Below are 26,904 nucleotides of genomic sequence, written 5' to 3'. Positions count from 1 at the left end.
ATGGAAATGAAAAAAAAAAGCTGGGGTAGCAATACTTATATCAGACAAAATAGACATCAAAGTGAAGGCCATAACAAGAGATAAGGAAGGCCACTTCATAATACTAAAGGGCTCGATACAACAAGAAGATATAACCCTGATAAACATATATGCACCCAATGCAGGAGCACCCAAATACATAAAAAAAACTCCTGGAAGATATCAAGGGAGAGATTGACAACAATACAATCATAGTAGGGGACTTTAATACACCACTGACATCACTGGATAAATCCTCTAGACCAGGGATAGGCAAACTTTTTGACTCGAGGGCCACAATGGGTTCTTAAACTGGACCGGAGGGCTGGAACAAAAGCATGGATGGAGTGTTTGTGTGAACTAATATAAATTCAAAGTAAACATCATTACATAAAAGGGTATGTTCTATTTTTTTTTTTTTAGTTTTACTCATTTCAAACGGGCCGGATCCGGCCCGCGGGCCGTAGTTTGTCCACGGCTGCTCTAGACAAAAATCAGCAAAGAAACAGCAATCCTAAATGACTCGCTAGATCAGATGGACTTAATTGACATCTTCAGAACATTTCACCCCAAAGCCATGGAATATACATTCTTCTCAAGTGCCCAAGGGACATTTTCAAAAATAGACCACATATTGGGTTACAAGCAAAGTCTCCCCAAATTCAAGAAGACCGAAATCATATCAAGCATCTTCTCAGACCACAATGGCATAATATTAGAAATAAACTACAATAAAAACAACCCAAAATACTCAAACAGTTGGAAGCTGAATAGCATGTTATTAAATATTGATTGCGTTACCAATGAGATCAAAGAAGAAATAAAAAAAACATCCTGGAAACTAATGACAATGAAAACACAATAATCCAAAATCTATGGGACACAATGAAAGCAGTCCTGAGAGGGAAGTTTATAGCTCTACAGGCCTACCTCAAAAAACAAGAAAAAAATGGTAGTAAATCATCTAACTCTACATCTCAAAGAACTAGAAAGAGAGCAACAAGAAAAGCCCAGAGTGAGCAGAAGGAAGGAGATAATAAAGATCAGAGCAGAAATAAATGACATAGAGACCAAAAAAACAATACAGAAAATCAACAAAACCAAGAACTGGTACTTTGAAAGGATAAACAAGATTGATGAACCTCTAGCCAGGCTCACCAAGAAGCAGAGAGGACCCAAATAAACAAAATCAGAAATGATAGCGGCGAAATAACAACAGACCCCACAGAAATACAAATGATTGTTAAACAATACTATGGACAACTCTACTCCAACAAATTAGAATACCTGAAGGAAATGGACATATTCCTAGAAAATACGACATTCCGAAACTCAATCAGGAAGAATCTGAAAATCTCAATAGGCCAGTAACTATGGAAGAAATTGAAGCAGTCATCAAAAAGCTTCCATCAAACAAAAGCCCAGGACCAGGCGGCTTCACAGGGGAGTTTTACCAAACATTCAAGGAAGAACTAAAACCTATCCTCCTCAGACTACTACAAAAAATTCAGGAGGAAGGAACACTTCCAAGCTCATGCTATGAAGCCAGCATCACCCTAATACCAAAATCAGGTAAAGACAACACAATGAAAGAGAATTACAGGCCAATATTCCTCATGAACATAGATGCCAAAATCCTCAACAAAATCTTAGCAAATCGGATCCAGCAGTACATCAGAAAGATCATACACCATGACCAAGTAGGATTTATCCCAGGGATGCAAGGATGATACAATATCCGCAAATCAATAAACGTGATACATCACATGAACAAATTGAAAGAAAAAAACCACATAGTTATATCAATTGATGCAGAAAAAGCATTTGACAAAATCCAACACCCATTTCTGATAAAAACTCTCAGCAAGGTGGGAATAGAAGGATCATACCTCAACATAATAAAAGCCATATATGACAAACCCACAGCCAACATCATACTCAATGGACAAAAACTAAAACCATTTCACCTAAGAACAGGAACAAGACAGGGATGCCCCCTCTCACCACTCCTGTTCGACATAGTACTGGAAGTATTAGCCATTGCAATTAGACAAGAAGGAGAAATAAAAGGTATCCAAATTGGAAAAGAAGACGTAAAACTGTCCTTATTTGCAGAACACATGATATTATACATAAAAAACCCTAAAGACGCCATCAAAAAACTATTAGACTTAATAAATGAATTTGGCAATGTAGCAGGATACAAAATTAACGCCAAGAAATCTATGGCATTTCTATACACCAATAGTGAACTTACAGAAAGAGAGACTAAAAAAGCAATCCCATTTACCATCGCACCAAAAAAATTAAGTTACCTAGGAATAAACTTAACTAAAGAGGTAAAAGACCTCTACTCAGAAAACTATAGGACATTGAAAAAAGAGAGGAAGACATAAACTGATGGAAGTACATACCATGTTCTTGGATTGGTAGAATCAACATCATTAAAATGTCCATACTACCCAAAGCAATCTATAAATTCAACGCACTTCCCATTAAAATACCAACGGCATATTTCACAGATCTAGAACAAACTCTCCAAAAATTCACCTGGAATAAAAAAAGACACCGAATAGCTGCAGCAATCCTGAGAAAGAAGAACAAAGTAGGAAGGATCTCAATACCAGATATCAAGATGTATTACAAAGCCACTGTTATCAAAACTGCCTGGTACTGGCACAAGAACAGACACATAGATCAATGGAATAGAATAGAGAGCCCAGAAATTGACCCGAACCAATATGCTCAATTAATATTGGACAAAGGAGGCAAGAACATACAATGGAGTCAAGACAGTCTCTTCAATAAATGGTGTTGGGAAATTTGGACAGATACATGCAAAAAAATGAAACTACACCACCAACTTACACCATACACAAAAATAAACTCAAAATGGATAAAGGACTTAAATATACGACAGGAAACCATAAAAATTCTAGAAGAATCCAAAGGCAAGAAAATCTCAGACATATGCCGAAGCAATTTCTTCACTGATACAGCTCCTAGGGCACTTGAAACTAAAGAGAAAATGAACAAATGGGACTACATCAACATAAAAAGCTTCTGCACAGCAAAGGAAACCATCAACAAAACAACAAGAAAGCCCACGGCATGGGAGAACATATTTGCCAATGTTATCACCGATAAGGGCTTTATCTCCAACATTTATAGGGAACTCATACAACTTAACAAAAGGAAGATAAACAATCCAATCAAAAAATGGGCAAAGGACCTAAATAGACACTTTTCAAAAGAGGACATTCAGAAAGCCAAGAGACATATGAAAACATGCTCAAAGTCACTAATCATCTGAGAGATGCAAATCAAAACAACAGTGAGGTACCATCTCACACCTGTCAGACTGGCTATCATCAACAAATCAACAAACGACAAATGCTGGAGAGGATGTGGAGAAAAAGGGAACACTCGTGCACTGCTGGTGGGAATGCAGACTGGTGCAGCCACTATGGAAGACAGTATGGAGTTTCCTCAAAAAGTTAAAAATGGAACTCCCATTTGACCCAGTGATCCCACTTCTAGGAATATAAATCCCAAGAAATCAGAAACACCAATCAGAAAGGATATATGCACCCCTATGTTCATAGCAGCACAATTCACCGTAGCTAAGATCTGGAAACAGCCTAAGTGCCCATCAGCAGATGAATGGATTAGAAAACTGTGGTACATCTACATGATGGAATACTATACTGCTGTAAAAAAGAAGGAATTCTTACCATTTGCAATAGCATGGATGGAACTGGAGAGCATTATGCTAAGTGAAATAAGCCAGTCAATGAAAGAAAAATACCACATGAATTCACTCATTTATGGGTAATTAAGACCATTATAAACTGATGAGCAAAAATAGATACAGAGGCAGAGCAACGTCGATCAGACTGTCAAACTACAGTGGGAAGGCTGGGGAGGGTTGGGGGGTGGGACGGGGGCGGTAAGAGATCAACTGAAGGACTTGTATGCATGCATACGAGCATAACCAATGGACACAAGACACTGGGGGGGCATGGGAGGCTAGGGGAGGGTCAAGGGGAGAAAAAAAAAAAGGAGACATATATAATACTCTTTGTAATACTTTAAGCAATAAAACAATAAAAAAAATTAAAAAAGAGAGCTGTGGTAACCTATGCAGTTTGCATGTAATTCAAACGAAATGTTTGAATTACACAGCTGAGGAGCCCAGTCCACATGTATGCTGTTGTTAGTATTGCTTTCAGCAGAAAAGACAATTCTATAGGGATGGATGATCTGGTCTTTGAGTTTTTCTGATTTATTAAACCTTGTTTTAGACATTAAGAACTTAGAGACATTAAGCTAAAGTTATTCTCTATTGTGTTGTATTAGCAGCTCAGTATTAGAGATGAATTAGAGACCTAAACTATCAGCTTTAATAAATACTTTCAACTTAAAAAGTAATATAACAGAAATTTTTTTAAAAACCTTAATAGATGGGCTTAACAGTAGAGTGGAGATGACAGAGGACAGAATCCCTGAACTTGAAGAATTTAGTAGAATAAACCCACTCTGAACAAAAAAAGAGAAAACAGATTAAAAAAACATGAATTAAGTCTCAGGATCTGTGGGACAGTAATAAAAGATCCACAAAACTCTTGATAGGAGTCATATCATTGAAGTCCCAGAAGGAAAGGAGAAAGTGTGGAGGCTGAAAGAGTATTTGAAGAAATAATGTCTAAAAACTTCCCAAATTTGGTAAAATTCACACAACAGATTCAAGAAGCTGAGTGAGCCTTAACAGGATAAACTAAAAAAAAAAAAAAAGATGCACCATAGTTGAAGTTCCAAAAACTAAAGACAAAGAAAAATCTTTAAAGTAGCCATAAAAAACAATACATTATCTATATAAAACCAATTAGACAGAAGATTTTGCATCTGAAATCATATAGGCCAGAAGGAAGTTAACAACATCTTTTTTTAACTGCTGAAAGAAAAGAACCATCAACTATGAATTCTATATCTGGTGAAACTATCTTTCAGGAATGAAGGGGAAATGACATTCTCAGACAAATGAAAACTAGAAGAATTTGTTGCTAGTAGACATACCTTTAGGAGTAGCCAAAGGAAATTCTTCAAGTAGAAAGGAAATAATAAGAAATCTTGGTGCATCAAGAAGAAAGAACAAACAACAGAAACAACAGAAATTCTGGTATACAGTTAACCCTTGAACAACATGGGAGTTAGAGGCACCAATCCCCTGGACAGTTGAAAACCTGCAAGTAACTTTTAACTCCCCCGAAACTTAACTAATAGCCTACTGGACATCTTACTAATAACATAAGTAGTCAATTAACACATATTTTGTATGTTATATGTATTATAGACTATATTCTTATGATAAAATCAGCTAGAAAAAATATTATTAAATTAAAATCATAAGGAAGAGAAAGTGCACTGATACTACTGTACATATTTACTGAAAAAAGTCTGTATATAAGTGGATCTACACAGTTCAAACTTGAGTTGTTCAAGGGTCAACTGTATACTATAAATTATGCTTCAACTTTTAAGTTTTATAAATTTACTTGATGACTGAAACAAAAGTTAAGACACCATCTGATACTCAAGACTTTGATAATTAAAAGTCAAGAATGTAAAGGGACCTAAATGGAAGTGAAGTCACTTAAAGTGGTAAAATGTTGATACCAATAGACTACGATCAGTCACACATGTATATTGTAATAGCCAGAGCAACCATCATGAAAACTATACAAATACACTGAATGTACTAAAAATAAATCAAGACATAATCCTAAAAAATTCTTCAAGCAATGCACAGGAAGGCAAAGAAAAAGAAAGAGGAACAACATTAGAGTAAACAAACAGAAAACATAATAAAATGGTTGAGTTAAGCTCTAACATATCAATAATTGTCAAATGTAAATGGTCTAAATATACCAATTCAAAAAAAAGATTGGCAGAGTGGACAAACATGGCCCCAACTACATGCTATTTACAAGAAATTCATTGCAAATTCAATGACATAGACTGAAAGTAAAAGGACTATAAAAGTTATACCATGCAAACATTAATTTTTAAAAGTAAGAGTGGCGTCCAGCTGGTGTGTCTCAGTGGTTGAGTGTTGGCCCATGAAACAGGAGGTCACGGTTCAATTCCCAGTCAGGGCACATGCCCTGGTTGCGGGCTCAATCCCCAGTATGGGGCATGCAGAAGGCAGCTGATTGTTTCTCTCTCATCAATGTTTCTATCTCTCTACTTTCCTCTCTCTAAAATCAATAAAAATGTATTTAAAAAAATTTAAAAGTGACTATATTAATATCAAATCAAGTGACTTGAGAGCAAAGAAAAGTACTAGAGACAAAGAGGAGTATTGCATGATGATAGAAAGACTGATTCTCTAACACAACACAAAGGTCCTTAATCAGTGGTTCTCAACCTTGGCTGCACATTAGAATCACCTGGGAATCTTTTTAAAATCCTGATTTCTGGGCCTCATCCTCCAGAAATTCTGTTTCTTTGTTATGGGGTGGGGCCACAACATTAGTAACAAAGAAACAGAATTTCCGGAGGATGAGGCCCAGAAATCAGGATTTTAAAAAGATTCCCAGGTGATTCTAATGTGTAGCCAAGGTTGAGAACCACTGTCCTAAATGTATAGGTACCAACAAGACCTTCCAAAACATCAAGAAGAACTGATAGAGCTGCAAGGAGAAATAGACAAACACAATTATAGTTGGGGACTTCACAGCCCCTCTCATCAACTAACAAAACTATTAGAAAGAAAATCAGCAAGAATACAAAAAATCTGAATACCATCAACAGGATTTAATTGGTATATATAGAACATGCCACCTAAAAGCAAGAGAATATACATTTCATTAACACATAGAACATTCACCAAGATGGACCACATGGGCCTAACACAAACCTCAAGAACCCTACCAAAGTTGAAATAATAAAGCGTGTTCTCCAATCATAATAGAATGAAACTAGAAATTAATTGGACTTCTCAAACACATAAAAATTGAACAACAGAATTTAAGTACATGGGTCAAAGAGAAAGTCTCAAAGAAAATTAAAAAAAAAAGAATGAAAATAGAACATACCAAAATAATTAAGCTAAAGCAGTACAGAGAGGGACATTTATAGAAGTAAATATTTACATTGTAGCAGAGAAAGATCTCGATAATCTAAGTCCCTCCCTTGAGGTATGAGAAAAAGAAGAGCAAAATAAACTCAAAGCAAGCAAAGGAAAGAAATAATCATAAAATCAGAAATCAATGACATTGAAAATAAAATAACAATAGAGAAAAATCAATGAAACAAAAATCTGTTTCTCTGGAAAAATAAAATTGATGTAATGCTAGCAAGACTGACAAAAAGAGAAAGTATAAATCATCAACAAAAGGAATGAAATAAGGGTTATCACTATAAATCCGGCAGCCATTAAAAGAATAACAAGGGCCTGGCCAATGTGGCTGAGTGGCTGAGTGGCAACCCATGAACCAGGAGGTCACGGTTCGATTCCTGGTCAGGGCACATACCCTAGTTTCAGGCTCTGTCCTCAGTGGGGGGCATGGAGGAGGCAGCTGATCAATGATTCTCTCTCATCCTTAATGTTTTTATTTCTCTCTCCCTCTTCCTTCTTCCCTCTGAAATCAATAAAAAAAATGTACACTATTTTTTTAAAAGAATATATCCTTTTAAAAAAAGAATAACAAGGAAGTGGTTATGAACTTTACTCTTATAAATTTGACAATTTAGCCCTGACCAGTGTGCTCAGTTGGTTGGGCATCACCCAACTGCACCAAAAAAGTTGCAGTTGCTGGTTCGATTCCTGGTCAGGACACATGCCTGGTTTGTGGGCTTGATCCCAGGTAGGGGGTGTGCAGGAGGCAGCAAATCAATGTTCTGCTCTTATATCCATGTTTCTCTCTCCTCTCCCCCCTCTCTTAAAAAAAATCAATACAAAATATAACTACATTTGACAATTTAGAATGGACCAATGCTTGAAAAACCACAATCCATTAAAACTCAATCAAGATGAAATAGATTATCTGAATAGTCCATTATTTTAGCAAAAATAGTTCTCTAAGGTCAGATGGTTTTAACTAAAGAATTCTAGCAAACGTTTAAAGAATTATCACCAATTCTATGCAATCTTTTCTGGAAAATAGAAGAAGTAACACTTCCCAACTCATTTTTATTAAGCCAGTATTATCCTGATGTCTAAACCAGACAACATGGTACCAAGGAACAAAACAAACAAAAATCACAAAATATTTCCCAAACCCTGTAGACCAAGTATTTATCATGAACTCAAAAAACTCAACAAAATATCAGTAATCCAAATTTTAAAATGTACAGAAAGAATTATATACACCATAAATAATTAGATATTTTTCCAGGAATGCAAGAGTGGTCAAACATTTAAAAATCAATTAATATAATACACCAAAATAATAGACTAAAGGAGAAAACTCACATGATCATATCAATTGAAGCAGAAACACTGGACAAAATAATTCAACACCCATTCATGGTAACAACTCTCAGCAAGTTAGGAGTAGAGGGGACTTATCTCAAATTGATAAGGTGCATCTACAGAAATTCTACAACTAACACACCTCATAATGGAAAACTGAACGCTTTCCCCCTAGTATGAGGAATGAGACAAGGATGCCAACCTTCACCACTCTTACTGGAAAGAGTACTGGAAGATGTAGCTCCTGCAGTAAGTCAAGAAAATAAATAAAAGAGATACAGATAGGTTCTAGCCTGTTTGACTCAGTGGAATGGGCATCGGCCTGCAGACTGAAGGGTCATGGGTTCGATTCCGATCAAGGGCATATACCTTGGTTGCAGGCTCGATCCCCAGCCCAGGTTGGGGTGCATGCGGGAGGCAACCAATTGATGTGTCTCTCTCATATCGATGTTTCTCTATCTCTCCCTTCTCTTTCACTCTCTCTAAATATCAATGGAACAATATCCTTAGGTGAGGATTAACAAAAAACAAACAAAGAGATATACATAGGAAGAGAAGAAAAAAAAATTGTTCCTATTTGCAGATGACATGATGTGCTATGTAGAAATCCTAAGAAATCCACAAATAAACTGGAACTAATAAATGATTACAGCAAGATATCAGGATACAAGATCAACACACAAAAAAACAATTGTATTTGTATATAGCTGTGGTCGGCAAACTGCGGCTCGCGAGCCACATGTGGCTCTTTGGCCCCTTGAGTGTGGCTCTTCCTAAACCTTAGGAGTACCCTAATTAAGTTAATAACAATGTACCTACCTATATAGTTTAAGTTTAAAAAATTTGGCTCTCAAAAGAAATTTCAATCGTTGTACTGTTGATATTTGGCTCTGTTGACTAATAGAGTTTGCCGACCACTGGTATATAGTAATAATGAACATGCAGAAACCAAATTTAAAAACACAGTACCATTTATGCCCAGCTGTGGTGGCTCAGTGGATAGAGCAACGTCCCATGGACCAAGAGGTCCTGGTTTCGATTCCCAGTCAGGGCACATGCTTGGGTTGTGGGCTCAATCCCCTGTAAGGGCATGCAAGAGGCAGCCAATCAATGAGTCTCTCTCATCATTGATGTTTCTATCTCTCTTCCTCTCTGAAATCAATAAAAATATTTAAAAAAATAAAATTAATAAAAATACAATACCATTTATAATCACTCCAAGGAAAATGAAGTATTTAGGTATACACTTAAGAAAACATGAGGCCCAAGATACATTATAATTAAAATGGGAAAGCTTAAAGACAAAGAGAGAGCCTTGAAAGCCGTAAGAGAAAGATAGTTTCCTACAAGGGAGCTCCCATAAGACTGTCAGCTGATTTCTCAACAGAAACATTTCAGACACTAAGGGACTGGCATGAAATATTCAAAGTGATTAAACACAAGGACATACAATCAAGACTACTTTACCCAGCAAGGTTATTATTTAAGCTGAAGGAGAAATAAAGAGCTTCTCAGACAAGAAAGAGCTAAAGGAATCTTTTGTTACTACCAAACCAGTATTACAAGAATGTTAAAGGGCCTGCTTTAAAAAGAAGGGAAAAAAACACACACCACAAAACAAAACAGAGGAACATAGTTAAAAGAATAAAATGGCAATAAATGTGTACCTATCAATAATCATTTTAAATGTAAATGATTTAGGTGCACTCTCCATCCCAGGAGCACACTTGTACTGTTCCCTACCCTGTCTTCTTCCTCCACAGGCATGCATCTCCTAAACTCTTAAGGAACCCAAAAAGGTTCCTTAACCCTTGTGAACATTTATGCACCCAACATAGGAGCACCTAAGCAAATCTTGATGGACAGAGAGATTACCAGTAATACAGTCATCATAGGGAGCAGTGGGCAGTAGGGGCTCGTTTCAGGCTACCCCCATACCTGTCCACAAAGCCTGCTTTTCTCTGACTTCTTAATTAACCAAAGCAGTCTAGCCTAGGCTCATTCCCCCACCTACTCTCTTTCCTGTTGCTTCTTCTATGCTAGGCCTTCCCTTGTTTGACTGTGCCAGCTTTAATAAACATTCCCTAAAAATGAAATGAAATGAATGAATGCATGAATGAATGACTGAATGAAAGAAAAATGGTTAAATGCTCCAATCAAAAGGCCACAGGGTAGCTGAATGGATAAGAAAACAAGACCCACATATATGCTGTTTACACGAGATCCATGTCAGAACAAAAGAAACATACAAACTAAAAGTAAAGGGATGGAAAAAGGTATTTCATGCAAATGAAAGGAAAAAGCTGGGGTACCAATAGTTATATCTGACCAAACAGATTTTAAAACAATGATTAGAGTAAGAGCCAAAGAAGGACATTACATAATGATAAAGGGAGCAATCCAATAAGAGGTTATAACCCTTGAGAACATTTCTGCACCCAACATAGGAGCATCTAAGCAAACCTTGATGGACATAAAGAGATTAATAGTAATACAGTCATCATAGGGGATTTTTTAACACCCCGTTGACATCAATGGATAGATCTCACAGACAGAAAATCAACAAGGAAATGTGGCCTTAAATGACATACTAGATTAGGTGGATTTAATTAATATCGCCAGAGCATTTCACCCCAAAGCAGCAGGAAATACACATATTTCCCATGTGCATTTTCCAGTATAGACCACATGTTAGGACACAAAACAAATCTCAATAAATATCGGACTGAAATCATATCAAGCATCTTCTCTAACCATAATGGTATGAAACTAGAAAGCAATCATAAGAAAAAAAATGAAGACCACACAAAAACACGAAAGCTAAACAATATGTTACTAAACAAGGAATGGGTTAACAATAAAATCAAGGAAGAAATTAAAATATACCCTGAAACAAATGAAAATGAGAACACAACAACCCCAAATCTATGGGACAGGGAAAGCAGTCCTCGGAGGGAAATTAATAGCATTACAGGCCTACCTCAAGAAACAAGAAAATTCTCAAATAAACACTCTAACTTTACACTGAAAGGAAATTGAAAAAGAACAACAAAGCCCAAAGTGAGTACAAGGAAGGAAATAATAAAGATCAGAGAAGAAATAAGTAAAATAGAGTCTAAAAAAATACAAAAGATCAATGAAACCAAGAGTTGGTTCTTTGCAAAGATAAACAAATGACAAACCTTTCATCAGATTCATCAAGAAAAAAAGAGAGAACCCAAATAAATAAAATCAGAAATGAAAGAGAAGTAACAACTGAATACAGAAATACAAAGGATTGTAAGAAACATTATAAACAACTATATGCCAACAATATGGACAAAGTGGATAAATTCCTAGAAATATATAATCTTAAACTGAATACGGAAGAATCAGAGAATCTGAACAGACATAATACAACTAGTGAAATTGAAGCAGTAATCAAAAAACTTCCAACAAACGAAAGTCCTGAACTGGATGGCCTCACAGGTAAGTTTTACCAAACATTCAAAGAAGAACTAAGTCCTATTCTTCTCAAACAAATCCAAAAAATTCAAGAGGAAGGAAGACTCCTAAGCTAACTTTATGAGGCCAGCATTAACTTAATTCCAAAACCAGATAGACACTACAAAGAAAGAACATAGATGCGTAAATCCTCAACAAAACATCAGCAAACCGTATCCGGCAGTACATTAAAAAGATCATACACCATGATCAAGTGGGATTTATTCCGGGGATGCAAAGTTGGTACAATATCCACAAATCAATTAACCTAATACACATCACATAAACAAAACGAATGATTAAAATGACATGATCATATCAATAGATGTATAAAAATCATTTGATCAAATCCAGCACCCATCAACACTAATAAAAGAGAAAAATGGTAATTGGCGTACGAGCTACCCTTTTCATTGGCTAATCAGGGCTATATGCAAATTAACTGCCAACTAAGATTGGCAGTTAACTGCCAACTAAGATTGGCAGTTAACTGCCAACAAGATGGCGGTTAATTTGCATATGTAGGCACAATGCAGGGAGGTGAAAGGGAAAGCAGGAAGAAGCCCCCTGCCACTGACAGTGATTGGAAACCCAGGGGGGAGCTAAGACCTGGGGGGCAGGGCAAAGGCGGCCCTGGGACCATCTTTGCCCTGCCCCCCAGCCATGATCAGAGAATGAGGTGCCTTTTCCGCCCTGGCCAGTGATAACAGGAAGTAGGGGTGGAGCCATCGATGGGAGCTGGGCAGGGTCGAAGCTGGCAGTCCCGGGAGCTAGGGGTCCCTTGCCTGGGCCTAAAGCGAAGCCCACGATCGCGGGGCCGCTGCAGCTGTGGGTCCCCGCTGCCCGGGCCGGACGCCTCAGCCAGAGGCGTCCTGCAGGGGCAGGGGTGGAGCCCGCCGATCGCGGCACCCCCCGCTGCCACTGCAGGTCCCCGCTGCCCGGCCGGACGCCTAGGCCAGAGGTGTCAGGCCTGGGCAAGGGGCCGATCCTGCGATTGGAGGGTGATGGGGGTCAACGCCTGAGGGCTCCCAGTATGTGAGAGGGGGCAGGCTGGGCTGAGGGACACTCCCCCCCGCCACCCAGTGCACGAATTTCGTGCACCGGGCCCCTAGTTTGTAATAAAAACTCAGCAAAGTGGGAATAGAGTCAACACACCTCAACATAATAAAGGCCATATATCACAAACCCACAGACAGCACCATGGTCAAAAATTAAAAGCGTTTCCCTTTCGATGAGGAACTAGACAGGGATATCTGCTTTTACTATTCTTAAAGTCCTAGCCACAACAACCAGACAGGAAGAAGAAATAAAAGGCATCCAAATAGAAAAGGAAGAAATAAAACTGTCATTATTTGCACATGACATGATACTGTACATAGAGAACCCTACAGATTCCACCAAAAAACTACTAGAACTGCCCTCATCATCATGGATCAGTGGTTAGAGCACTGGCCTGTGCACTGCAGGGTTGAGGGTTCAATTCCTGTTCAAGGGCATGTACCTGGGTTGCAGGTTAGATCCCCAGCGGGGGAACATGCAGGAGGTAACCAATCGCTGTATCTCTCTCATATCGATGTTTCTCTCTCTTTCTTGCTCTCTCTCTTACTCCCTCCCTCCCTTCCACTCTAGCTTAAAAAAAAAAATTCAAGGGAAAAAATATCCTCAGGTGAAGATTAACAACAAAAAAACAAGATAGACCAATGGATTTTAATCTAATAGTATCAAAAGTTCATTAATATGATTTGAGATACATAATATCCACAATTACCTGAAAAGGTTATTAAAATACTCATTCTTTTTCATACCTCCAATACTCTGTGTGAAGGATTTTTTTTATATACTTCAATCAAAATATTGAATCAATATATCACAATAGACTGAATGCAGAAGATGTGAGAACTCAGTTGTCTTCTATTAAGTCAGACATTTAAGAAGAGACTTGCAATAATATAATATAATACAATACCATTCTTTTCACTAATTTTGTTACTTTGGAAAAGTTATTTGTCATACAAAATATGTCATTTAGGTAAAATGTAATGGGTTTACTATTGTTATATGGTTATTAAATAATATATGTTTTTTCCAATTATTTCTTGTTTTTCTTTTTTAACTGAGATATAATTGATGTATAACATTACATTAATTTAATATGAACAATATGATTTATGTGCATATTATGAAATGATCACTACAATGTCTACTTAATATCCATCACCTCACATAGTTACAAGTTTTTTTTTCTTGTGATGAGAACTGTTAAGATCTACTCTCTTAGCAACTTCCAAATATACAATACAGTATCATTAACTATAGTTACTATGCTGCACATTACATCCCCAGGACTCACTTATTTTATAACTGGAAGTTTATACCTTTAACCACCTTCACCCATTCCCCTCTTCCCATCTCTGACAACCAACAATCTGTTATCTGTGCCTATGAGATTGTTTTGTTTTTAAAGATTCCCTATATAAGTGACATTATATGGTATTTGGCTTTGTCTGACTTACAAAATAATATTTAAAATTTGTTTTACTTTTGAATACCGTATATATCTGTAGATATAATCCACAAAAATAAAAATCTCAATAATTCTTAAAAGAGTAAAGGAGTCCTGAGATTAAAAAAACTTTGAGAACTGCTGCTCTGGAGAAACTTACGAAAGTGCATAAAGATTTGTACACAGAGATATCCACCCCAGCACTGTTTCAGAAAGAAAAGTTTAAAAACAAAGACTGCTCAACTGTTTTTCAGAAATGTCCTCTGAATTCACTCTGTCTGCTCCTACCATTACTGCCCTAAGTTGGCCGTGATTTTACATTCAAACAATGCCTGACAATGCTGAAAATACACTTTCGGCTCAATTCTCACAACGAATAGTGGATGGACTGCTACAGCACCCCCTCGCTCCTCTCTCTCCTCCAGGTCTCACCAGTTTAAATCCCAACTGCTCAACTTCACCTTACTTCCACCAAAAGAGCTTTTAAGCGAAGCAGCATTTGCACAACCAATTCTAAGCTTCTGAAAACATGGTTTAAAAATCACTGTTAAACTCATCTAACCAATAATTAGAAAATCTAAACTGTTACTTTTCCTTCCTTCATTTGGATTAAGTGGCTTAATCTTAACCAAATGCAGTTCCGTTCCAATTTTGCAAAACCAAAGGAATATTAAACTTTGGAATGTATCTATCACAAAGGAGGTCATCCAAATTGGCTTTTTTTTGCAAAATGAGAAAAGCAATTAATAACACAGGTAGCAACAGAAAAGTATAGTGATTTCCCATTCATAAGTAGTAAAAGTGTGCTTTTATCTAGTAATGGAAACTGTATGAAGAAAACCTGGTTCTAGTAGGGTGAGCAGAAATCTGGTGTAGAAGCGGCAAGTCATGGAGGAAGAGGAAAGATGGCACGGTGTGATCTTTCTGGAAAACGGACTGCGGCATATAGTGTCTTCCTATTTCTCTGACCCATCACATCACCTTATCTTTACCTCCACTACAAACGTGTCAATAATGTGCTCCTGGGGGAGGAACCAGTGGGCTACTTCCTCTTCATCCATCACTGGGGCAAGGTGAAACTGCTTCAGGTAACTGTTGGTTAATTCTCGAACTGCTTTGACATCTCTTGGTTCCATTGGTCTCAAGCCTGAAGTCTTTGTCACCTTGTTAGAGTGAAAACAAAACCAATTGGGCAGTTTAAGTACAGAGAAGTAAAAAGCACTTTGTGCTGAAGTGTGATCTGCAGACCAGCTGTATAGTGTCACAGAGAAGCTTGTTAGAACTGCAGACTCTTGGCCTTGCCCCAGACTTAGCAGGTCAGAATCCGCAAGTTAGCAGGATTCCCTGGTAATCTGTATACACATTAAAGTTTGAGAAGCACTAAGTTAGAATATATGCTAGACCATGTGTTATATACCCTATCGCTGTGTGCCAGGTCTTTGGTGAATATTGCCCAGGACACAAACAAAATCAAAGGAAGACTCCAAATTGATGTGTATACCAATGCCAAGGACTTTAGCAGCCTACACGGTAGGGCAGAGCAAGTCAGCATGAGTTCTGTAGTATTGGGCTTTAACACTGCCTTGTCTGACAGCCTGAAACACAGCTGAAAAGAGTTGAGAAGCTTATTTTATTCAATGGCCTGTGAAAAGGATGTAACTATTTTATTCTCATGAGCAACAAAAAAGAAATAATACTGATCAGAATGGGAAGGAAAGTGTTTTAATAGTAAGATTTTTCTGAAGGCAAATGGCTGCCTGCCAAGGACTGTTTGGTCCTTTCATGCAGTCTCTTGATTCAGGGTGATGAGAATATGCATTTGAGTCCTTTCTTCCAAAGCATCACACTTTTTCCATTAGGTCACAGGAATAAACCTAAAGGTCAGGACATTTGGATTTGTTCAACTTCCCATCCTGACAAGAGCTCCAGACACCACTTAGCTCTCTAGGAACTGTCCAGACACCAGGAAACTTGAACCTGGAAGTGAAAAACCCACTCCATTTGCTAGTTTGTACAAACAAAACACTGAAAACTTAGAAATGCAATTTCGTTTTTCCAGTTCACTTGATTTTTTTTTTCTTGAAGAAATAGTGGATACATTTAAGCAATAACTTGTACTGCTACTCTACCTTTTCCATCTTAATTATTTCTAAATATATGAAAATTAAAAGCTGCCTCTACTGGTAAAATTAGATCGGTAGTATGGCAGAAGCCCAAGGTGGAAAATACGTTTTCATTTGCATGTGGCTCTTCTTGATGTTAGTTGTGCTGAGGTTTCTAAGGCTCTGTGACAAAGAATGCTGATTGATTATTGATTAGGGTGGGAGGAGATGGCAGGCGCGTTCTTTGTATTTACAGGCCCGATAGCTCTTCGCTGAGTATTTACTATGTACAACTCAGTTGTGATTTACGTAATCCATAAATACATAGTAATGCAGCTAAAACAGTTCAATAGTCAAAACTAAAAGAATTTAAGTCCTTAACATTTAATACAGAACTTGTCCTAGCTTTCTGTGGATCTCAAAGCCAAAGGACAAGCAATCTCCAGGTCCTGGTCTCCATCCTAGGCTAACCCTTCAGGCAAGCAGGGCAATAACTTCGATATGTGTTGAATGAATACCTATGTTTTACAAAGTGAGGTGAAGGCTACAAACGTGGAAAAAAGTCACCATCGGCTATGTGAAAATGACACTTCTGTGGCCTGGCATTTATATGCAAACCAGGTGTGAAATTACATTTTTCTTTTGTTTCCCCCCAAGCCAATTTTAGCATTGGTAGCATTTTTAGACTGCAATTCGTGGGAAGAGGGAACCTACGTGTTTCCAAATACTGTTAAATGTAATAAATATATATTTCTAAATGCTAGTCGGAAGAGCAAAACCTTATAGGATGCATACTGCAGTCATTAATAAAAAAGATTATTTTCTGCTATAAGGATGACCTTGGAAATTTTAAATAGCCTTTCTCAATATTAGACATTTTCTTTTGCTATTGGTTCAGTAACAACAATACCAAGCACTTAGATTTATCAATGAAAGCAACAGGACACGTGCCATGTTAAAAGAGAACACTCAGAAATGAAGAAAAGGCTTGCCAGATTCTCTCTAAAGTAAAATATTCTTCTGCAGCACAGTTGTCATGCATTCAATATTTACACTGCGAAATCACCAAAGTACACATCCTGAAAGCAACTATTAGCCTCCCCTTCATACTATGAAAGGTTATTGCATACTTCCATAGAGCTTTACTAATGTGGTTATATCCACCCATATTTGTCACACTAGAAGTTAGAAATTTTAAAACAAAAGAATATATAAGGCTCTCATGTTGAGTGATGTGAGAGGAATGGCGGCGTGAGAGCACACCTTGTCCTCTCCCCCTGAAGTTTCAACAAGTTAACCAACTATAATTCAACAAAGAAATCCCTACTTAACACAGACACACACCTGAGAGACCTGCACAATGAAACATCAAAAGATGGGCATCCGGGAATAAATGGGGAGATGAGAAGGGAGGAAAGTGCACCCGGCCCGCAGATGCAGCCCTGCAGCTGGGAACTCTCGGCTCAGCTGGTAGATTCAAAGTACAAGGGTGAAAAATGATTCTCCAAGCAAATAACATCCACAGAAAGCACATGTAGCCATACTTATATCTGACAAAATAGATTTAAAGATAATAAGAGACAAAGATGGACACTTTATAGTGATAAAGGAGACACTACATCAAGAAAACATAACACTTCTTAATATATATGCATCCAACCAGGGAGCACTGAAATATATAAAACAACTACTCACAGAAGTAAAGGGAGAAACAGATCAAAACACAATCATAGTTGGGGATCTCAATACTCCTTTACAGCTCTAGAAAGATCAAATAAAGAAATATTGGCCTTAAATGAAACACTAGACCAAATGGACATAATTGAAATTTACAGAACCTTTCATCCCAAGTGCACATAGAGCATTCTTAAGAATAGACCATATAATAGGTCACAAAACTAGTATCAATAAATTCAAGAAGACTGAAATTATACCAAGCATATTCTCTGATGGCAATGCCTTGAAATTAGAAATCAACTGCAAAATGGAAGTAAAGAAACCCACAAATACATGGAGCTTAAACAACATACTACCAAAAATGACTGGGTCAAATAAGAAATAAAAGATAAACGACAAATGCTGGAGAGGATGTGGAGAAAAAGGAACACTCGTGCACTGCTGGTGGGAATGCAGACTGGTGCAGCCACTATGGAAGACAGTATGGGGTTTCCTCAAAAAACTACAAATGGAACTCCCATTTGACCCTGTGATCCCACTTCTAGGAATATATCCCAAGAAACCAGAAACACCAATCAGAAAGGATATATGCACCCCTATGTTCATAGCAGCACAATTCACCATAGCTAAGATCTGGAAACAGCCTAAGTGCCCATCAGTAGATGAATGGATTAGAAAACTGTGGTACATCTACACGACGGAATACTATGCTGCTCTAAAAAGGAAGGAACTCTTACCATTTGCAACGGCATGGATGGAACTGGAGAGCATTATGCTAAGTGAAATAAGCCAGTCAATGAAGGAAAAATACCACATGATCTCACTCATTCATGGATAATAGAGACCATTATAAACTTTTGAACAATAACAGATACAGAGGCAGAGCTGCCTCAAACAGATTGTCAAACTGCAGCGGGAAGGCCGGGGAGGGTTGGGGGGCAGGAGGGGGAGGGTGAGAGATCAACCGAAGGACCTGTATGCATGCATATAAGCATAACCAATGGACATAAGACACTGAGGGGTAGGGGAGGCCAGGGGATTGTCAAGGGCAGGGAAAAAAAAGGAGACATATATAATACTCTTTGTAATACTTTGCAATAATAAAAAAAAAGAGTTCATAGCAAAAATAAATAAATAAATAAAATGGGGAAAAAACAAAACACAAAAAAACAACAACATACTACCAAAAATGACTGGGTCAAATAAGAAATAAAAGATGAGATCAAAAGATATATAGAGACAAATGAGAATGACAATACAACATGTCAAAACATCTGGGATGCAAGGAAAGCATAATAAGAGGGAAGTTTATATCATTACAGGCCTATTTCAAAAAACAAGAGAAATCCCAAGTAAACAACCTAACATTACACCTTATAGAACTAGAAAAGGAAGAACAAAAGCAACCCAAAGTCAGTAGAAGGAAGGATATAATTAAAATTAGAGCAGAATTGAATGAAATAGACAACAAAAAGACTATACAAAAAATAATACAACAAAGAGCTGGTTCTTTGAAAAGATTAATGAAATTGACAAACCTCTAGACTAACTAAGAAAAAAAGGAAGAAGACCCATATAAACAAAATCAGAAATGAGAGAGAAAAAATTACCACAGACATCACAGATATACAAAGGATACTAGAATATTATGAAAGATTATACACCACCAAATTCAATAACCTAGAAGAAATGTGTAAGTTTCTAGAAGTATATAATCATAGACTGAATCATGGAGAATTGAAAAATATTAAATAGAACAGTCAGCAGTGAGGACATTAAAAAAAACAGAAAAACAACAACAAAAACAAAAGTCCAGGACCAGATGGTTTCACCAGTAAATTCTACCAAACGTTCAAAGAAGACTTAAAACTTATCCTTCTCAAACTTTTCCAAAAAATTGAAGACTCTACCAAAAAACTATTAGAAACAATAAACAAATACAGTCAAGTTGCAGGATACAAAATCAATGTGCAAAAATCCATTGCCTTCCTGTATACTAACAACAAAACTTCAGAAAAAGAAATGGGAAAAAATATTCCATTTGCAATTCCAACCAAAAGAATAAAATACCTAGGAATAAACTTAACAAAGACTGTGAAAGACTTATATACTGAAAACTACAAAGCATTATTAAAAGAGATTGAAAAAGACACAATAAAATGGAAAAAATATCCTGTGTTCATGGATTGGAAGAATCAACATAGTTAAAATGGCCATATTACCCAAAGCAATATACAGATTTAATGCAATTCTTATCAAAATCTCAATGTCATTTTTTAATGAAATAGAATGAGAAACCACGAAAGACCTCAAATAGCCAAAGCAATCCTAAGAAAAAAAGAACCGGAGGTAAGATGCTACCGGACTTCAAATTATACTACAGAGCTACAATAATCAAAACAAGATGGTATTGGCAGAGAAACAGACACACACCTCCGTGGAACAGAAGAGAGAGCCAGCCCAGCTATAAAACCACATGTATATGGACAGATAATTTTTGACAAAGGAACCAGAAATACACAATAGAGTAAAGAGAGTCTCTTTAATAAATGGTGCTGGGAAAACTGGAAAGCCACATGCAAATTGATGAAACTGGATTACAGTTTGTCTTTATGTACAAAAATTAATTCAAGATGAATCAAAGACCTAAATATAAGACCTAAAACAATAAGTTACACAGAAAAAATATAGGTACCAAACTTATAGACCTTGGTCATAGAAAACATTTTATGAGCTTGACCCCAAGGCAAGGGAAGTAAACGTAAAAATAAATTAATGGGTCTATATCAAACTAAAAAGCTTCTGCAAAACAAAAGAAACTGACAACACAAAGAGATAGCCAACCAGATGGGACATGATATTTACAAACAGTAGTTCTGACAAAGGTCTAATTTCCACAATATACAAAGAACTCATAAAACTCAACACCAAACAAATGAACAAACAACCCAATCAAAAAGTGGGCGGAGGACTTGAAAATACACCTTTCCCAAGAAGACATACAACAGCCAATAGATACATGAAAAGATGTTCAACTTCACTGGAAATCAGGGAAATGTAAATTAGAGCTACAATGAGATACCACCTCACACCGTTAGAGTGGCCATTACCAATAAGACAAGCAACAACAAGTGTTGGAGAGGTTGTGGAGAAAAGGGAAGCCTCATCATTGCTGGTGGGAATGTAGACTGGTACAACCACTATGGGGAGATTCCTAAAAATATTAAGAATAGAGCTACCATACGAGCCAGCAATCCCTCTCCCGTGTTTATACCCAAAAAACTCGAACTCATGTACTTGCAAAGATATATGCACCCCTATGTTCACTGCAGCATTATTCACGGTGGCCAAGATGTGAAAACAACCAAAGTGTCCCGTGATAGAGGACTGGATAAAGAAGATGTGATACATATACACAATGGAGTACTACTCAGCCATAAGAAAGGATGAAATAGCGCCATGTGTAACAACATGGATGGACCTTGAGAACATTATGCTAAGTGAGATAAGTTGGTCAGGAAAAGCTAAGGACCATATGATTTCACTCATATGTGGGGTATAAAACTGAAACTTGTGAACACAAACAGCAGTGGGTGATTACCAGAGGGAAGGGGGTGGGGGGGACAGGGGGTCTTAATATATTGTGACAGGAGTAGGTTTGACTTTGGGTGGTGGATACATGGTGCAATATACAGATCTTATAACATAGAAGCCCACACCTGAAACCTATATATTCATATCAACCACTTTCAGAACTGCTACCTCAAGTCTCTGAAGGTTAGAAAATTGGGTAGTAGGATGTAGATGAGAAACAGTGAAACAGTAAGCCTGGGCAAATAGTCAGGAGAAAGTATATAAATTTTGCAATTTATAAGCACTTCAAGTTTTCACAGAAGCAGTAAAGCACAAGAGAACAGACTAGTCAGCTATCCTATATAATAAAAGGGTAATATGCAAATTGACCTTAACGGCAGAATGACCAGGAACAATTGGTTGCTATGATGTGCACTGACCACCAGGGGGCAGACACTCAACACAGGAGCTGCCTCTTGGTGGTCAGTGCGTTTCCACAGGGGGAGCACCGCTCAGCCAGAAGCCAGCTCATGGCTGGCCAACACAGCGGTGGTAGCAGGAGCCTCTCCCACTTCCGCAACAGCACTAAGGACATCCGACTGCCAGCTTAGGCCCGCCTAAGCCAGCAGGTGGACATCCCCTGAGGGGTCCCAGACTGCGAAAAGGTGCAGGCCTCTAGTAAAATAACATAAGGTCCTAAGAAACAGGGGGAGAATATTTACTTTTGCTGACCAACAATGGCTTATGGATCTCAGGGCCTAAACTTGCTTCTTTCTGACATCGTGAAGTTACATACTCTTCAAAAAAAAAAAAAATCTAGAGAAGCGTGAAATAAAATTTAAAATGTAAACCAGAAACACTCAAATTTTAGCTGTTGTCTTCAGGAAGAGATGGGAAGAACACAAAGCTTAGATAAAAATGGTAACTGGCATAATCTGAAAGAGGGAAGTGGTAATGTTTTCTGAGTGTGCAATAAAACACAAAAACTATTTTCCAGTAACTAAGAAAATCTTAAATTTCACCAGCAAATTCTTATCTCAATCAGACTTACTTTCCCACAGTCCAACTAATATGCATTACTCATTGGACTCTGTATATGAAATGTGTGTAACATCTGCTTATACGGGCATAAGGAAATAAAGCTCAGAGTCTATCAAAAAACAGAAGCAGTGTCGTATGTCAGACTATGAGGCATGTCTGCTTTAGAGGCAAGATCCCAGAGTGGAGATGTAAGCAGTGATTATGGTTATTTATTTGATTTAAAAAAGGAGCAGTAGGACACTAAATACTAAAAAAAATAAAAAATAAAAAATAAATCGTCTACTGCTACTAAATCTAGAACATCTTGTGTGTCTCCACATGTCTTCAGAGGCGTGTCCTTGCAACACAGCAGAAAGCTGGGAGATTAATCTGAATCCTGTTCTTTATCTGTTTCTTAAAAGTCTAACAAAAAGAATCAAACTTTGTTTGGAAATGCTCACAAACCAGCATTTAAAGGGTAGAAAAATACATTAGTCTTGGAAAAACCTTAGTGTTTGAGTTAGCAATAGTTAATGGCATGGGCTCCTGCATAGTTCTGTCTTGACTTTAAACCTCTGGGCACATGAGTCTGGTGTTTCCATGTCCTTTTTTGCAAAACAGGGTAAGGGACCTGCCCACCTATGACTGTTCTAAATAAATAAATAAATAAATAAATAAGACTACAGATGTGCAATGTCTAGCATGATGCTGGCCACAGTGAATGTTAACTCGTATTCAGAAATCTATGAAAAAGACATAAAGCAGCACCGTAAGCAGAAACAGTAATAATGAATCAAAAAATAAGACATCCACAGGGCAAAAGTTGCACTCAACAAAGTTTTTCTCTTTAGGCTTAATAATACAAACCTACTCTTAAATAACATGATTGCTAGCAGGGGCAGCATCCATCTGGGCCTGTGAAGGAGGAGGTCTGGTGTACGCTGCATTGTCCAGCTTCTAACTCAAGAGACTGCTGTCGGCACCTGCCAATTTTCCAAATTCTGTACTTTCATCTCTTCTACCCCCTCTTTTTTCTCATTTATTTACTCTTTATCTTTCTTCCCTTCTCTATGACTGGAACGTGCCAATGAGAGCTGTTTGGACCTTGACAATCGTCCTTGCCTGTTTTAACCTACACTCTAATGACTATACAGAGAGACATGTGGTAGGACTGAGCAATGATGCCCCCACAAGAGGTGTGTTAGAGTTGATTGCAGAAGTAAAGAGATCTAACAAGCAAAAAATGGAAGTCTGGGGCCTGCATACCAAGACCACCACTTATTAATGACACGCCCTATCTAAGTGTTACATTTCACAAGACTCGGCCTTTTCATCTGTAAAATGGGGATAAGAAGTACCAACTTCAAAAGGTTATTGTAAGAATCCTACCCTATATAATAAAACCCTAATATGCGAATCGACCGAACAGCGGAACGCTATGACGCGCACTGACCACCAGGGGGTAGACGCTCAATGCAGGAGCTGCCCCTGGTGGTCAGTGTGCTCCCACGGGGCTCTCATCGTCCAGCACCACTCAGCCAGAAGCCGGGCTCACAACTGGCGAGAGCCTCTCCTGCCTCCACTGCAGGCAGGTGGTAAGGAGTGAGGGGTCACGGACTGTGAGAGCCCCAGACTGTGAGAGAGATGTCTGACTGTGGGTCTAAGCTGGCAGGCGGACATCCCCCAAGGGGTCCCGGACTGCGAGAGGGTGCAGGCCGGGCTGAGGAAACACACACGCGCGCGCACACACACACACACTGCACAAATTTCATGCACCAGGCCTCTACTATACTGAATAACATATGTGAAAACCCTTTATAACTAGTTTATTGGGAAAATAAAAACCAATTCCTGACCAGTGACTTTTATCAACTGTTATCTGTGTTGATTAATTCTTGTTCAAAAACATAAAGGCTAATGGACAAAGTCAAGTCAAAAAGTCAAAATATTGTTAGCAGCTCAAATTCTAATCATCCTGAATAAGCCCATGATAGGTACTAAAACTCCTTATTCTTCATTCCATTTTGGGCAACCTACATGTAAGTGGGCACTTTCCTTAGATACAAACTAGAGTGCCTTAGTCAACAAGCTGAAATCTGGGGAGACCAAAGTGGAAGAGCATTAGCCTCTCGTGAGAAAAGCAGGAGAGCTTCAAGTTTTAAATTCAACTGACAGGTAGCAAAGCAGTTAACAATGGCAAGGGGGACGTTGAGAATGAACAGTGCCTACTGAGGGCATGTTTTATCTCAGCTGGGTGTGGTGCCCTTTTTTCTCACTGCCATCTGTGCCCCTGTGACTGTGCTGCTCAGTTGCTCTGGGTCTTGGCCATTACCATAAACTGTTTCTAGTTTCAAAAGAATCAGTAAATACTGATTGTCATGGCAACAGTGTGACCTCTCTGAACATCTTCCTATTTCTTCATTTCCTTTTTGCCCCATAGCTGGAGAGGCCCGCTCCTTCCTCCCCAGGTTGTGTGCACCCTCCTTCTTCATGTCACTGAGTTTTTTATTTCCATCTGCTCTGATCTACACTGCCCCTCCCTGCTAAGCCTCAAAGAGAGGCAGTGAGCTCCTTAGTCCGAGCCCCACTTCTGTAACAGCAGCTAAGACCGAGGGAAGAGCATGCTTCTGATCCCGCCGCCAGGTCGTGAAGCCCGAGAATGATGACCCTGACACTTCCAACACCTGCTTTCCTTCAGCTCCACTCCTCTCCTGATTAAGTTCTGCCTAAGGTCAGACATTAGGTGATTCTCGTCTATTATCAGGAAAAAGACATCAACTCTGCAGCCACTGATTACCTGCATTTGGCAAACACATAACTGGCCAAAAGGCAGAAAGAACTGGAGTGTGCTGCACCAAGAATAGTCACAGTTCGAGAGGAGCATGGCTATATTCTACATGACTCCCTCAACCAAGTTAAAATACCGACTAAACTGCTTTGTAAATACCCCCAAAACAGAATAACTCTGAAGAAATCCAACTTCAAACAAAAGATCCCATCTGTGGCAGAGAGATTCTAGATGCCTCCTGGTACTCACACCCTGGGGATCACCCCTCTCAAGTGCGGGTGGACCTGTGGCTGGTGTCTAGCCAATGGGACGTGGCGATGGAGACTGGATGCCACTTTTGTGAATTGGGAGTAAGGTTCTATTGTCCATCTGCTAAGAGAGTCGCTATGCACGCTCTCCTCACTGGTTCTGATGAACAAGCTGCCATGCTGTGAGCCCCCGTGGGGAGAACCCCATGTGGCAAAGAACTGATGGCGGCCAGGGCGGACAGTCAGCAAGGAACTGAGCCCTCGTCCAGCTGCCCGCGAGGAACTCAAGCCTGACAACAGCCATGTGAGCTTGGACGTGGATCCATCCCTGCAGGTTTCCGGGTGAGACCTGGCTGACGCCTTGGTGGCAGCTTCATGGGAGACCCTGAAGCAGAGGCCTCAGCTAGCTGTGCCTTCATTCCTGGCCCACAGAACTGGGAGACAGTAAAGGTTTTGTTTTAAGCTGCTACATTTGTAGTCATTTGTTACACAGCAATAGATAACTAATACACCATCCAAGCCAAGATGGTAAACACTTAAATTTTTACAATAGAATATTACTCAGCAATAGAAAAGAATGAAATGTTGCCATTTGCAACAACATGGGTGGACCCAGAAAGTATTATGATAAGTGGAATAGTCAGAGAAAGACAAATACCGAACGATTTCACTTATATGTGGAATCTAAAAAACAAAGCCAATAACAAATGAATAAATTAAACAAAACAGCTTATAGAAATAAGCTGATGTTTGCCAAAGGGGAGAGTGTTGAGGGGATGGATGAAATTAAAACAAAAAGTTTAAATAATAAGAACAAATACATTTTCCCCTATTAAAATACAGACAATTTTTCATGTTGGGAATTTGCTAGTTTAAAAAGATAATTTATTTATAAGACATTATTTCCTCTCCCAGGTCTCTCCTTTTAACCTTATACCTTAGTTCCATTGCATTAAGATTTCATCAGAAGCCTGAAACTTTTCTTCCCTTTTACTTAACAAACCATAAGTACTCAA

At 38.3% G+C, this 26,904-nt stretch overlaps 2 protein-coding genes across 10 annotated transcripts in view; one reads left to right on the top strand and one right to left on the bottom strand.

The window, feature by feature from the left end:
• The window catches only part of MSANTD7 (Myb/SANT DNA binding domain containing 7), a 501,345-nt gene that overhangs the window by 277,076 nt on the left and 197,365 nt on the right, over nucleotides 1-26,904 (top strand). The window lies entirely within an intron of this gene.
• The window catches only part of NMT2 (N-myristoyltransferase 2), an 80,330-nt gene that overhangs the window by 9,145 nt on the left and 44,281 nt on the right, over nucleotides 1-26,904 (bottom strand). For 5 of the 6 annotated variants that reach the window (XM_059659729.1, XM_059659685.1, XM_059659705.1 and 2 more), the window contains one exon: nucleotides 15,473-15,643. The exons of the other annotated variant lie outside the window; for it this stretch is intronic. In XM_059659729.1, the coding sequence (XP_059515712.1) occupies nucleotides 15,473-15,643 (171 nt within the window). The remainder of the gene's footprint in view (nucleotides 1-15,472; nucleotides 15,644-26,904) is intronic. 6 annotated transcript variants of the gene reach the window in all.

Source organism: Myotis daubentonii, chromosome 1, assembly GCF_963259705.1.
Source record: "Myotis daubentonii chromosome 1, mMyoDau2.1, whole genome shotgun sequence".
NCBI lineage: Eukaryota > Metazoa > Chordata > Mammalia > Chiroptera > Vespertilionidae > Myotis > Myotis daubentonii.
This window is presented reverse-complemented; position numbering and strand designations above follow the sequence as displayed.